The sequence below is a fragment of the Camelus dromedarius genome, chromosome 15 (assembly GCF_036321535.1).
Source record: "Camelus dromedarius isolate mCamDro1 chromosome 15, mCamDro1.pat, whole genome shotgun sequence".
Classification (NCBI taxonomy): domain Eukaryota; kingdom Metazoa; phylum Chordata; class Mammalia; order Artiodactyla; family Camelidae; genus Camelus; species Camelus dromedarius.
Genome location: NC_087450.1, coordinates 38,543,925 through 38,556,697, shown reverse-complemented (window position 1 = coordinate 38,556,697; position 12,773 = coordinate 38,543,925). Strand labels below are relative to the sequence as shown.

The window sequence follows — 12,773 nt, the reverse complement described above, 5'->3', positions numbered from 1 at the left end:
GTTGATAGTGTTAAAAGAAACTTAAATAACTAGGAAGACCTGAGATGTTTGTACTTTAATGAAAACATGTTTCATTGAAGCATATGTTTGAAAACTGATTATACATACCGGGTATTGTGCAAAATAGGAATGTAATAGAATGTGATACAGAGTAAGTTAAATTACAGCACATTAACAAGAGTAGAAATTAAGTGTTATTTGCAATTAAAGTCATTGTGCCCTTATTAATTTTGAGACTGCGTGTTCGTGTTTGCCAGAGAAGCCGTCTACTGAATGTACCTTGACAAACTCCATCTCAATCAAGATTCACTTTCTCCTCCTCAGCTCTTTGATTTGTTCTGCCCACACTGATGGGGATCCAGGAGTAGAATTCCTCATTAGTTAATTATGTTCTCTTCTCCAGGCAGCTGCTGGGGGTGGTAATGTGAAAACTGGGTAAATGCATCCTCTGTATGTCCTGCGGCAGCCACACTGGCCTTTAACTCTTCTCGGGACACACCGGAGTGCGGCAGCTGTTCCCTCCGCTGGGACGCTCTTCCCCGAGGCATCTCCTTGGCCCATCCCTGCACTCCTCCAGTCCCTTCCAACATTAGCTTCTCAGTGATGCGTATTCTGAGCAAACTGTAACTGCCCCCCACTTCTTCCGTGCTTTCTAATTCCCCCTTGCTCTGTTCTGTTCTCCCCCCAGATTTATCTCCCTCTTCGGCTATACCGTTTGCTTATTTATAATGTTTATTGTTTGTTTTTTATCACCCTTCACTGCATTGTAAACTGTATGAAGATAGGGATCTATGTTTCGTTTTCGCAAGCTGCTGGAACGGCAGGCACTTAATAAATATTTTTGAAAGAATTTACTAGAACTATGAGTATGAAGGCTCTCCTGCACTATCTTTTGATTGGACGAGAAGTAGTTAGACAGAGAAGATGGACAGAGAAATGAAAGGTACGGCAATCAAGGTAGAAAGTGACCTGAAGGACACTTGGTTTTGGAAATAGATCCCCTTTTGTAATATAAAGAGCTAAGTGAACTGGAGGCGAGGAGGCCTGGATTCTTGCTGTTATTCCACCCCTGGCCTCAGGCAGATCACTTGACCTCCCCGGTTTCAGGTTCTTTATCTACAAGATAGACTACACTAGGCGACCGCTTGCGTCTAACCCTGCTTCGTGATTCTGTGTGGGTCTTACCTTAGGAAAAACAGAGCTTACAAACATAGCCCTATACCACATGGTATTATTTCTACCCAACGTTTTCTGAACTCTTTCCACCCAAAGGTCGTGGAGCTGTGATGATGTACTTTTGGTTTATTTCATCTTCTCCTCAAAGGCCTAATGTTGGTGTAGGTTTCTTAAAAGCTTGAGCCAAGAAACTGAGCTATGGACTGGGGCTTCAGAAGCTAGGACTTTGCTTGATTTATTTTTCTTATCTCTAAAAATGGAGGCACAGCAGGAGGTCAGTAACATAATATTGGAGAAAGGAGAACAAGGTACCATTGCTGGGTCTCTGCTAGGGATAGAGACACACCAGATGTCACTTAGGGAAATTATAGAGGAATTTGGCTCCAGAGCCATCTTGCTAAGCTTCCACATCCCAGAGTCATATCCTCTTCATACAGTCATCTCCTCAAATCTCAGAGCTTGGAGGTCGAGCTCCCCCGTGTTGAACGTCATGCACCTTGTCTCCAGCCCCCGAAGTAGCCGTTAGTTATTTGTGGATCTACTTTGGTGTTTAAATGTACACTGTTTTCAAGGAACAGCTCTTAAAGCTGCTTTTAAACTTAAAGACCTTTCAGTTGGTCGGCAGGCAGCAAAGCCCTGTTTTCAGATTCTGCACATTCTGCAGGCATCTGCCCTTTGCCTTCCTCATCCGGTCAGTGCACTGGACACAGGGGAGAGGGAGGTGGGACCGTGGGCAAGACGGCGGCTTGGCCTCTCATTCTGACGTCATGAGCAGATCTCAGGAGAGATTTCCACGGGTGGCTCAGCTGCGTTTGAGGGTTCTCAGCAGACTTCGTCCCCTCCCCTCCTTTCTGGTGAGCGGGTGGGTCATCAGGGCTGCCCGCGCTTCTGTGGGATGGCCCTAGGCCCGTGCTAAGCTCTCTCTCTCCCATTTAGAAGAGAAGCCAGACTGCTCCAAGGCCCGCTGTGAAGTCCAGTTCTCTCCGCGCTGTCCTGAGGATTCCGTTCTGATCGAGGGCTACGCGCCCCCGGGGGAGTGCTGCCCCCTCCCCAGCCGCTGCGTGTGTGACCCCGCCGGCTGTCTGCGGAAAGTCTGCCAGCCGGGATACCTGAACATACTTGTGTCCAAAGCCTCAGGGAAGCCGGGAGAGTGTTGTGACCTCTATGAGTGCAAACCAGGTACGCGCGGGCTCTGTCCCAGCAGCCGAGAGCGTGGCACAGGCCCCTTCTGCCACATGACGCTGGGCATTCTCGGCAGGACACTTTGGGCTCATGGCAGCCTGACTTCTGCCCTCCAGTCAGACAACCAGAGGGATGATCTGCTAGCACATCAGTGCCTTTAGAGAGGGACCCTGTCTTTTCCTCTCTTTTTTTTTTTTTTTGCCTTCAAAGTATGCTTGTTGGGGGCGGTAGGATTAAAATTTGTGGTACTATGGCTGCCTGCTTCATTCCCCCAGAGAAGGTCATCACCCTCATTTGTAGATCTATCTGTCACTTTAAAGTATTACATTTAAAAACAATCATCATACATAAAGCAGAAAGTTATTTTTAGATGAATATATGCATCAAAATGACAGACATTTTATCATGAAATACTCAGTCCCAATCTTTCTCCTTGCCAGCTCCCCACCATCCGTCCCTTGACTTTATAGCATGTGCTAAGTCATCCTTGACTATTTACTTGGCTTCTTGGCCACATTTGTTTTGTTGTCATGTCCCAGCTGTTTCTTGCTTTATATTATTTCTAACCTCCTCGTTCTCGTGGCTGCATTTCTAATGTGGTCTGTGAATGGGTCTGGACTGTAGTGATTTCCTCTTTGCAAGTTTCTAACAGCTGGTCAGTTGTTTTTTGTTTTTTGTTTTTTTTTTTACCTGCCAGATAAAGGCACAAGCCAGTCAGTCAGTCCCTTGACCATCTCTTAAACTGTTCTATCAGAAACGCCTCTGGCTGAGCAGCACCATCCACACCCCCACCTTTGGTTTAACTCTCTGTATCTTCATCTTAACTCTTCAGTGTCCTGTCTTCTGCTTTTCTTGCACAGAAGATTTGGGTTATATTATAGCTCTCTCATGTTGACTGAAATGAAAATGCCAATGCTAAGACAGAGTTTCCAGGGAGCAAGGAAACTGCTAAAGTTTGTGAAGAGCCAGTGTTTCGTTTGAGGACTCAGAATGCAAGTAAACGTAGCAGTGAACAGTGCTCTGTTTGCCCCCCAGTTTTCAGCGTGGACTGCAGCACTGTGGAGTGCCCCTCCGTTCAGCAGGCCGTGTGTCCCCTGGACAGCTACGAGACTCAAGTCAGACTCACAGCGGACGGCTGCTGCACCCTGCCCACAAGGTCGGTCTGTCATCCATTTATCAAGTTTTCTCCTCTGTCGTGTGTGTTTGCATCACTGAAGGCACAGTTTCAAGCACACAGTTTGTATTCCCCAAGCATCAGGGAACCCTAGCACCCTCCTGTCTCTGTGGAGAAGTCACTGAACTGTTACCATTACTTGGTACTTCCACATGCATCGTGCCTCGGGTCAAAGCCAGGTGTCCTCAGGTTAAGTCTCTAATTCTTAGAGGTCCCTCAGGTCATGGTGCCTGTGCACTCTTGCGGGCTGGGAACCAGATGGGCAGATGTGCCCCTCCACATGTGGCCAGGGAGGCCGCAAGGTATCCATCCGTGATAGGCATGTCATTTGATCCTCCGCAGTGAACCTTACAGGTCCCTAACCATTGTGTCCAATGGGATGAAACCCTGCATGTGTCATAGATTCGCTCCCCAGGGATCCTTGACATTGGCAGTTGCACATCTACCCAGACCTATTACTTTCTGAGGCAACAAAGAGTTTAAATTCCTCTAGTGCTTTCTGGAGTAACAAACACATCTCCCTCTGGCTTGATGGAGGAAGAGCTGCTGTCATCTTAGTCTCAGTAGCAGGACATCCCCTTCATCCCCCTGGACCAGGCTTGCTCCAGAGCGCCAGGGTCCCCAGGTCCCATCCTCGGCAGTCTTCACAGCAGCACCGTGGAGCTGGCACTTCAGCTTTGCTTGGGGAAAGACCGAGCTTGGAAGCACGGGATTTACTTTGTTTCCCCCGCTGAGATGCCCCCTTCCCCCACTGACCTCTTCCCTGCCAGGTCCTCTCCTCCATCTTTCCCAGATCGCAAAGTCATTATTTTGCCTAAGTCATCTCATTTCTTTCAACTTTTGCTCTACATTTAACATCCAGAGTTAAAATACTGCCTTCCTTATCTCCATTTCTAACCTCTGTCTCCCTCAGTCCCAGTCCCAGCACCAGGCATAGCATCCATGTTTGTTGCATGAGTAACTGTGATTATACAAATGGTTTGATAAGATAGGAATGTATATGGTCTGTAGTTGAGGTAAGTATCAGTTATTTGTGCATGATTGGAGCAGGCATCCAGAGTTTGTTCTGATAATTACTTTTTCCTTCTTCTCTTAAAACACATTAATTCTTTGGCATTTCCTAGCCTTCGTCCTGTCAGAAACCGTAGGGTTCCCTCAGACATATTTTACATGACTTGCCCTCTCCTTTCTGTTGTATCATAAAAGAGATGCAGAGATTTTTGTGGGGGTAACATATAGTGGTGCTGCACTTTCTTGTGACATGGTGATGTGCTAATTTACATGACGTTGCCTAGCAAGGGTTGAAGTATGATGGCACAAACATAAGGTTTTATTAGTCAGTAAAGGGAGGAAAGTGGAGCATTACTAACAGGGACAGATGTCCCTTCAAGGTCTTCATGAAAAGGAAGGTGGCACATGGTATTAGAGAACCTAATTAATCAAAACTAAGCCGGTTGTCAATTAACAAGACCGTTAGAGGGGGAAAGGGACAGTTTTCAATTCACCGTTACAAACGTAGTTAGCGCCATCTACATGGAGGAGGCACAGTAGGCTACTTTTTGAGTCACTCTATGGGGTCGAAATGGGTAGAAGCAACAGGAAGACGTATTTAATCTCAGTTTGAGGGAAAAGAAATTTCTCACAACTAATGATGCACAGTCATGAACGAGGCTGCTTCCTGAGATAAACTGAGCTCCCTGGAGCTGGAGAGACTTCTTTCCGTCTGGATGGCCACCTTCCAGGAATGCTCGGAAGAAACGTTACCCTGGAAAGGAGGTTCAAATAGACGCCTTCCGTTTTATCTCCAAGCTTCTGTGAGTCTTGTAAACATAAACCTTAGGGTGGTAATTATGGTGTTGACCTGATTCTGACTTTGGCATTCAGAACCAAGGAACGGTCAGTTAAAGGTGCCTCTAATGAAGAAATTAGAAACATGGAGAAGGAAGCCATTCAAAAATACCACAGTAAATTATTTGCAGGGAAGGGATAAGTTCTCACAGCTCTTTAGTTTCCTGTCTTTTAAATAGTCAGTAACCTTCCTCCCCTGCTGCCCTGTCTCCACATGCATCCTGTGTTCCCACCTGAACTAGCGCCCCTCCCCCACCCCCACCCCCAGTGATCTCAGGCTCTGGGCCCTTCCTTTCACTTGCAGTGGGCTCTTCACCGATTGCCTTTCCCTTCTACAAACTTCTCTCTCCGAACTACATTTCCTTTGAAGTGTTTTTCAGACTTTAGCCTCTATCAGAGAAGACTTAGGTGTGTCTCCTCTGCTCCCTTGTAATTGAATTCCCATGTATCTCTTTTTCATAGCACTTTTCATAATACATGGAAATCATTGGTTGTTTTTTTGTTTTTGTTTCTGGTGAATCTCTCCTACTCCATGTGCTTCTCAAGGGAAGGGAGTGTTTTATAGCCTCTAGTACATGGAACAGGACTTGATGTAAAATGCTAACCTACATTAGTTGATGAATGAATGGATGGGTGGATGAATGAACAGGCCCACTATTAGCCATGATGACCAGTATGTTGAAGAATAAAAAAATTATCTTCCTGCCATTGGGTGGTCATACTACTCCTCGTCTCACTGTAAAACCTTTGCAGTTTCCCCCAACCCCCTTCTTTATGGCCAGTTCTTAGTGCTGCAGAAACCCTCCATTCCAAGCACTGGGCTCACCTCTCAAAGCATGAGAAGCCCTTGTCTCTTTGCTTCACCTTGTCTCATTTTGTTCCTCCTGCAGGACTCCCGCTTATTGTCCTGTTATCCACCAGGTCTTTGTGCTGCAGCCAACACCCATCTCACTAGGTACTCCCCACACATATTTCCATGGTGCCGATTAATCATATACTTCCTTGCACCGTTAAATAACTGTTACATGCATAAGATCTCGTCTCACCAACTAAAGGAAGTTTCTAGAGGTGATGAACTGTGTCTTCTTCCTTTTGCTCTGTGTATTCATTAATTCTGAATTAAGCTGAGTAAATGCAGAATATGCTCAGACTAGGACTTAACCTAGTTGAGCATATTAAATGGGTCCCCACTTATTAAGGAGCATGACAGACAGGTCATACTTTGACAAGAGAATAAAAACCCAATCCATCATGTAAAAATGGAAATAAAAAGAAGAGAGCCTACTGTGTAGTAACAGTGGTCGTATTTTAACATGGCTTTATCCTTGTGTGTGATTCATGTTAGAGGTTTCTCTTGAAGACCATGATCAGGTATAAAGAAGAGCGTTTAGAGCATGGAAAGCCCTGTTGTGACTGGCCTTTACCAGCATATATATAAAGAGCATTGTTAGGAGCTTACTGCCATTTGAGATCAAAACCGATTATGTGGAGAATTCAGGGGGGAAAGCCTTTTCCAGTTCGGACAGAGTAAGGTGATGGATGGGAAACTTTAGCAGGAGAGGTTTGCCTTGGGTGGAAGTCAGAACCCCTTTTTGTAAGGATTTACTGTACTTGCATAGACTAGAAAAGGAGTTTGTAGACATCTCCCTCCTCACCTTAAAGAACAACCCCCCCCCCTTCATTCCCATCCGAATGGAATAGCCATTCCCAGAGAGACTGTCACCCATTCAGGCCCCTCACTGCGCTGTTCTGGAGCCAGTGCTTGCTCACTTGGTGAATTTTCTTTTGAGTTGCCTGTTTTCAGTTTATTTATTCATACATTCATGGGACACAAACTGAGCTCTTCCAAGTGACGGACACTCTCCTCTAGGTGTTCTTACTGTGCATGTATGTCTCCCCCACTTCCATGGCTGACAGGTGCAGATGCCCCACCTCCTCTGCCCTTGCTGCGAATGGGCTGGTCCTCCTCTCCTTGCTGCGTCTCTGCTTTTTCTTAATGGCCTATCCTTCATTTTCTCCTCCTTTGCTGTCTTTTCTCCTGGACTTCATCCCATATAGACATCACTCATCTGTGTGATATAGTTTTTAACCATTTTTAATTCTTCCTTCCCTCTGCTTGGTTTAGGTCTCCAGCCACCCTGCCATTCTTTTCATCCTTTTCTCTTCTGTTGGCACTGGAATACATTGTGAGGCATAAGGCAGCTCATCCTGCCTTTCAGGAGATAATGAAAAGGAATGAGACTTGTGGCTCTGGGCCTAAACCGTGCACAATGACAAAAAGGAAGAATGGGCCTAGCCATGGGGCTCAGGACACCTGGCGGTCTTTACCCGGCCCTTGGTGCGTGTATGCATACCAGGGCCTCATGTGTAAGGAAACTTACAGCAGAGAGAGTTACGTCAGGTGCATTATCAAATGATGACTTTGCAGGGAAGGAAAAACAGGAAAGTCTTTAAGTAACACATAGGTGGCAGGAACAAAGACAGCTTGACTTATAATGTGCCTTACTGTTTACAAAGCATTTTTCACTTTTGTTGCTCTCATTTTATTACCTTTCTGACTCCATGAGGAGCTTATAGATATAAAAACAGAGGTTGAGATAATAAGTGATTTGTGCAAAATCACAGATGTATTTTGGTGTAAGGGTCAGAGCAGGTCTAAGTCTTCATCCCAGGTTCTTTGATTCAAAGCCCTGTATGCTCCATTGGAGGTTGATCTTCTTTTTTTTTTAAAACAATGTTTTGTTTTTAAGTCCAGGAAATATATCAACGTATATATATGGATTTATATCTCACCATCCTATTTACTTATTTCAGCATAGGACATATTAACACAATATACATATGTTTCAATTACTCATTGCTGAGTAACAAGCCACCCCCAAATGCAGTTGCTTAAAACAACAAAGATTTATTATTTCTCATGTGTCAATGTGTTAACTGGGTGGTTCTTCTGTAGTCGGCTGGCTGGTCGTCTGGGGCTGGATGGTTTAAGGTGGCATCACTCCCACGTCTGGGAACTTGGCTGGAGGGGCCTGTTGCCCCTGTGAGGCCCTTCATCCTGGCTCCTTCACGTGATGGCAGAAGTGAGGGAGGAAGTTGCAAAGCCTTAAAGGAGACCCAAGAGCTTGGAATTCACATAACCTGACCTCCACCACATCCTGTGGGGCAGAGCAGTTCACAGGGTGAGCCCTGGTTCAAAGGGTGAGGAGCAGATTCCACCTCTTGACAGGAGAAGCTGCAAAGAATTTGTGATTGTTTTTGATCCACTGTAACATACATGAAACCAAAATAGGTGCCCTTTAGATATCCTTTTCTGATTGTGGAGAGTTGGTGGAGTGCTGCAGCCATGTGACCTTTTTTCCAAAGACTAGTGTCCTTCTGGCCCTGGGACGGGGTGGTCCACCTCTCCCTCAGCAGCCCCCTTCCTGCTTCTCTCTTCACATGCCAGTCAGCTGTTCACCTGGGACTGGGCACGTGACTTAGGAGCCTCTGAGCACCACCTTTACTTTAAGCATCATTTAGCCCACCATTATTTTTAACTCCTCTCCGTCCGCATGTTGCGACTACCTAGTTTAACTTGCATTTCTCTCATCACACAACAGGGAGGGCTATTTTTGAATGCTGCAAGATGTGCCTGGTAAAACCAGGTCAATTTTAAAAATGAATACACACACAAAACTTTCAGATATGTACACGGTCATTTCCCTCTGTAACAGTTGATGACGGAATGGTCGTCTGAGAGAAGTGGACCCACCAGCTGCAGGGAGAGTAGATCCGTTGGGCTGTGCATCCTGTGTTCTCCTGCATGGGCCAGCGTAAGCTCTTTCTCAAGAACATAGAGCTCCCAGATCAGGTTTTTTTTTTGTTTTTTTTGTTTTTGTTTTTGTTTTTTTCCCTCTGTATTCCTCCTTCTTCGCTAGCCCCAGTGTATGTGTTTAACTTCACAGAGTTTTTCCTTTGCCTCCATAACTTTTCACCAGGCTTTTCAGATACAGCTTTACAGGGGAGAAATTAACTGGTTAAAAAGTCTAAAAAGTAATACTTCTCTGCTGTATTCCCTTTCACTGTAAGTCAAATGAGTTTTCCAGTACCCTTATGCCTTTTGGTTTGTTATATAACTATTACATTTTTATTAAGAAGATGAATGAATGTAATACGTTATTGACAGTCACCCATTCTAAATTTATTTTAATGAGATTTGTCCCAAACTTTTTGTTCTGAAACATTCTGTTACCAACTTCTGTCTATAAATATACATTCCTTAATAGTTATTGAGAAAAATCCAATCCAGTTATTTTGAGGTAGAAATAAATTAAGTCATTGTTTATAATGTTCAAAAACTTAAAATAGGGTTTCTCTTGGGTTCTGTGCAGTTTATCTAGCCAGGTTCCCAAGCTCTCCTGGCTCCAGCCTCTCTCTGACTAAAGGGTCTGATTCTCTTCCAGAACCTATATCCGGTACATTTATATCTCTTACTTTCTGAGACTCTATCCTGAAAAATCCTCTTTCATTTTTAAATCAAGATTTGGAATTATTTTCAACTTTTTTTTTCCTTTGTCCAAAGTAATTAAGAATTTTAGATTATCTGTTGGCTGAAATGTTGACTAATACGTGACGTTGGTTTTCACTAAAAAATTTAATAGATTATCTTGAGCACATTAGAGTCCAAATTCAGTTCCACTGAAAATACATCTGAGCCTGAGTCCCAGCGCTCCCCCCACAGGAGGCAGGTTGCATGATTTTCCCATTTCAGGAAGGGTCCTGCCTGCTGAGTGGCAGATCCAGGCTTTGTGAGCACAAATCGCTGGGTAGCACCATCTGCCTGTGGCCCTGAGCTCACTCCCCACCAGCCCTGTCCCCGCCTCACCACTCAGGAGACCTGACGTTCCATGTCCTACACTTCCCTTTGTATTGTAGCCTGTGAGCAAACGTGTACGTGTGAGTAAGCTGTGCAGTGGCTAGAGAGTACTCCTCCACACGTCACCTGGTGCTGTGCAGAAAGAGCCAGGGCTTGGATGCTGAGTGCTAGAATCCAGTCTCACTTCCGTGAGGTTCTGGACAAGCCTCTCACATCATTAGGGTCTGTTTTCTCACCTGAGAGAGAAGGAGGGGAGGAGGGACTTGATGGTCTCAAAAGTAACTTCTGTCTTTAAATTCTTTGACTTTTCCCAGTGCCTTTGGTGGTAGTGGTAGTTGAGGGGGACCCAATCTGCTGGCGATAGGAGACTCCTGGGAAAGAAGGGAGGAGGAAAATTTTAGAAAGTCCCAGGACTCAGAAGATAATGGGAGAGATACGTGGTTTGAATCTGATAGGAAGTGGATAAAGTCCAAAAGAAGTAAGAAAAGAATTACGATTACTTTTTAAAAATCATTTTCTTTTTTTAAAAAAGCATAGGAAAGGCAAAATGAAATAGACAAGTTACTAGTCTGATGAAATTATTAGACTAATCATTTGGATAATCAGAACAGGTTGAATTGTGAAAGTTGAGTGGTAATCCAACAAAATAGACTGCATGTTGGTTACTGGCTAGTTGAATATTGCTAGTTCCATTTTTTTTTAACATCTATAAATAGATAGCCTCTTATATAGCCGGAGTGGAGACTGGCCAAAGGCTGAATCCATAAGATAAGGATTTGCTCTATTAAACTGCTTTCTAACAGAATGTGGATCTCTCTCCTGTCAGCCCTCCTTGCTGGGTGTGTGGTGGTGGTGGGGTGTAGCATCCTCATACCCCTGCACACGCACCGGCACGAACTCCCATCAGCCTGTCCATGGCTGCTGGCTGGCTCCCATGTTTGTACCTGTTTGTCCCCAGCTGTTGCTACCTCACTTTCCTTAAGGTAAAGTCTGTCTTTGTCTCTCTGCCCTGCCACTCCTCTTTATCCAGCTTCTCCATATTTTTATTGTCTTTTTCTTTATTTCACACTACATGCACACACATATATACAGAGCATTATATTTGTGGAAGAGTTTTAGATTCTCTGTTCCTGACTTTATGGTTGGACCATCTTTGCCATGTCTATTAAAATTAAAAAGGGGTCTGCTGAGTTAAGTTCCTTTTTCCTTGTTTGAGCCTCAGTTTTATTTCTGTCTCATAAGACATTAACCTTAGAAGACAGTTTCCCGCTCAAACCCTGTCATGTCATAACAACTCCAAACACTAACACCAGGAAGGGAAATAAGATAAAAGGAAGGATGCCCAGCCCCACTGTATCAGAAAGATACATCAGATATACAGCCTATGACCAGAACAAAGGTCATGAATTTTCTTTTCTTTTACTACAACATCTAGATAGTCATACCCCACTGTTTCCGGTTGCAGATTCTTGGATGCTTAGTTCGTATTCCTGCATTCTGATTTCTTTGTGCTCTCAAGAAAATTTGTCCTGTTGGTGCTATGTTGTATTACGATAATAGAGTCTTAGCAGATGGTGGCACACTGTTTCTTTTGACTAGATGTAGATATTTAGAAAAGAAACTTTCTGGGGTTTCAGAATTTACAGCCTGAAATCGACTCATCCCAGATGAAGCCAGCAGAATGAAATCTTTGGCAATTTGTCCCTTCCCATCAGAAGCACTTGAGTTAAATCAAAGTTAATCTAATCACAAAGCTACAGTGAATGAAAACAAGGTGCAGATTTGAAAATGCTCAGTTAAATGCCCAAGAATCATTGAGAACCTCATGGAAGACAGAGAACACTGGGCTTCGGTGATGATTATAAGACAGGGCCCAGGCTTGAAGGAACCCAGCAGCTTACATTTATCACCTCTGCTGGTCTCAGAAAACTTTCAGACCTTTTGAAGATAATATGAAGGGAAAATACACACACACATAGTAATCTGCCTTCCAGAAAGAATCAGTCCATAGACTGGCTTTCTACCAAATAATGAAAACTGTGTTTAAAAAAAAGCGATATAGGTAATAGGCAGACTTTAAATCCAAACTAAGAGATCAGAGACCTCAAAATGCACACGCACACACAGAATCACCGATGGTGGTTTTTTCATATACCTCCATATTTGCCTGTAGTTTCAAAGCTTGGAATCTGCAGGTCCCATCTTACAGAGAAGTCCCACCTCACGCCTCTGCTCCATTAACGTCTGCCTCTTTTGAGTAGTAGTTTTGAAGTGACGGTGTCAAGAATCCTTTAACTTCCTCTTTGCTGCTGTCCTTACGCTTGGGTGGTTCCACTTTCCAGAGCTCCCCAGTCAAGTCTTGTCTCCAGAGCATCAGCCCATCTTTCTGCTGGTTGACACCTTTAGGGGAGGGTGTTGGGGGGCCGGAGTGGTGGGTGGGTGGGTTACACAAGGGTCAGGAATACAGAGGACAGGTAGGACTGTCATCACAGGGCACATCAGCCCAAGCAGACGTGTGTCAGAGGCAGACACTTC

General features: G+C 44.5%; 1 protein-coding gene across 3 annotated transcripts in view; it reads left to right on the top strand.

The window, feature by feature from the left end:
- The window catches only part of CRIM1 (cysteine rich transmembrane BMP regulator 1), a 186,615-nt gene that overhangs the window by 79,150 nt on the left and 94,692 nt on the right, over positions 1–12,773 (top strand). The window contains exons 3-4 of one of the 3 annotated variants that reach the window (XM_010999649.3): positions 2,113–2,355; positions 3,394–3,514. The exons of 1 other annotated variant lie outside the window; for it this stretch is intronic. In XM_010999649.3, the coding sequence (XP_010997951.3) occupies positions 2,113–2,355; positions 3,394–3,514 (364 nt within the window). The remainder of the gene's footprint in view (positions 1–2,112; positions 2,356–3,393; positions 3,515–12,773) is intronic. One more of the 3 variants, XM_031466836.2, reaches the window with a different exon arrangement.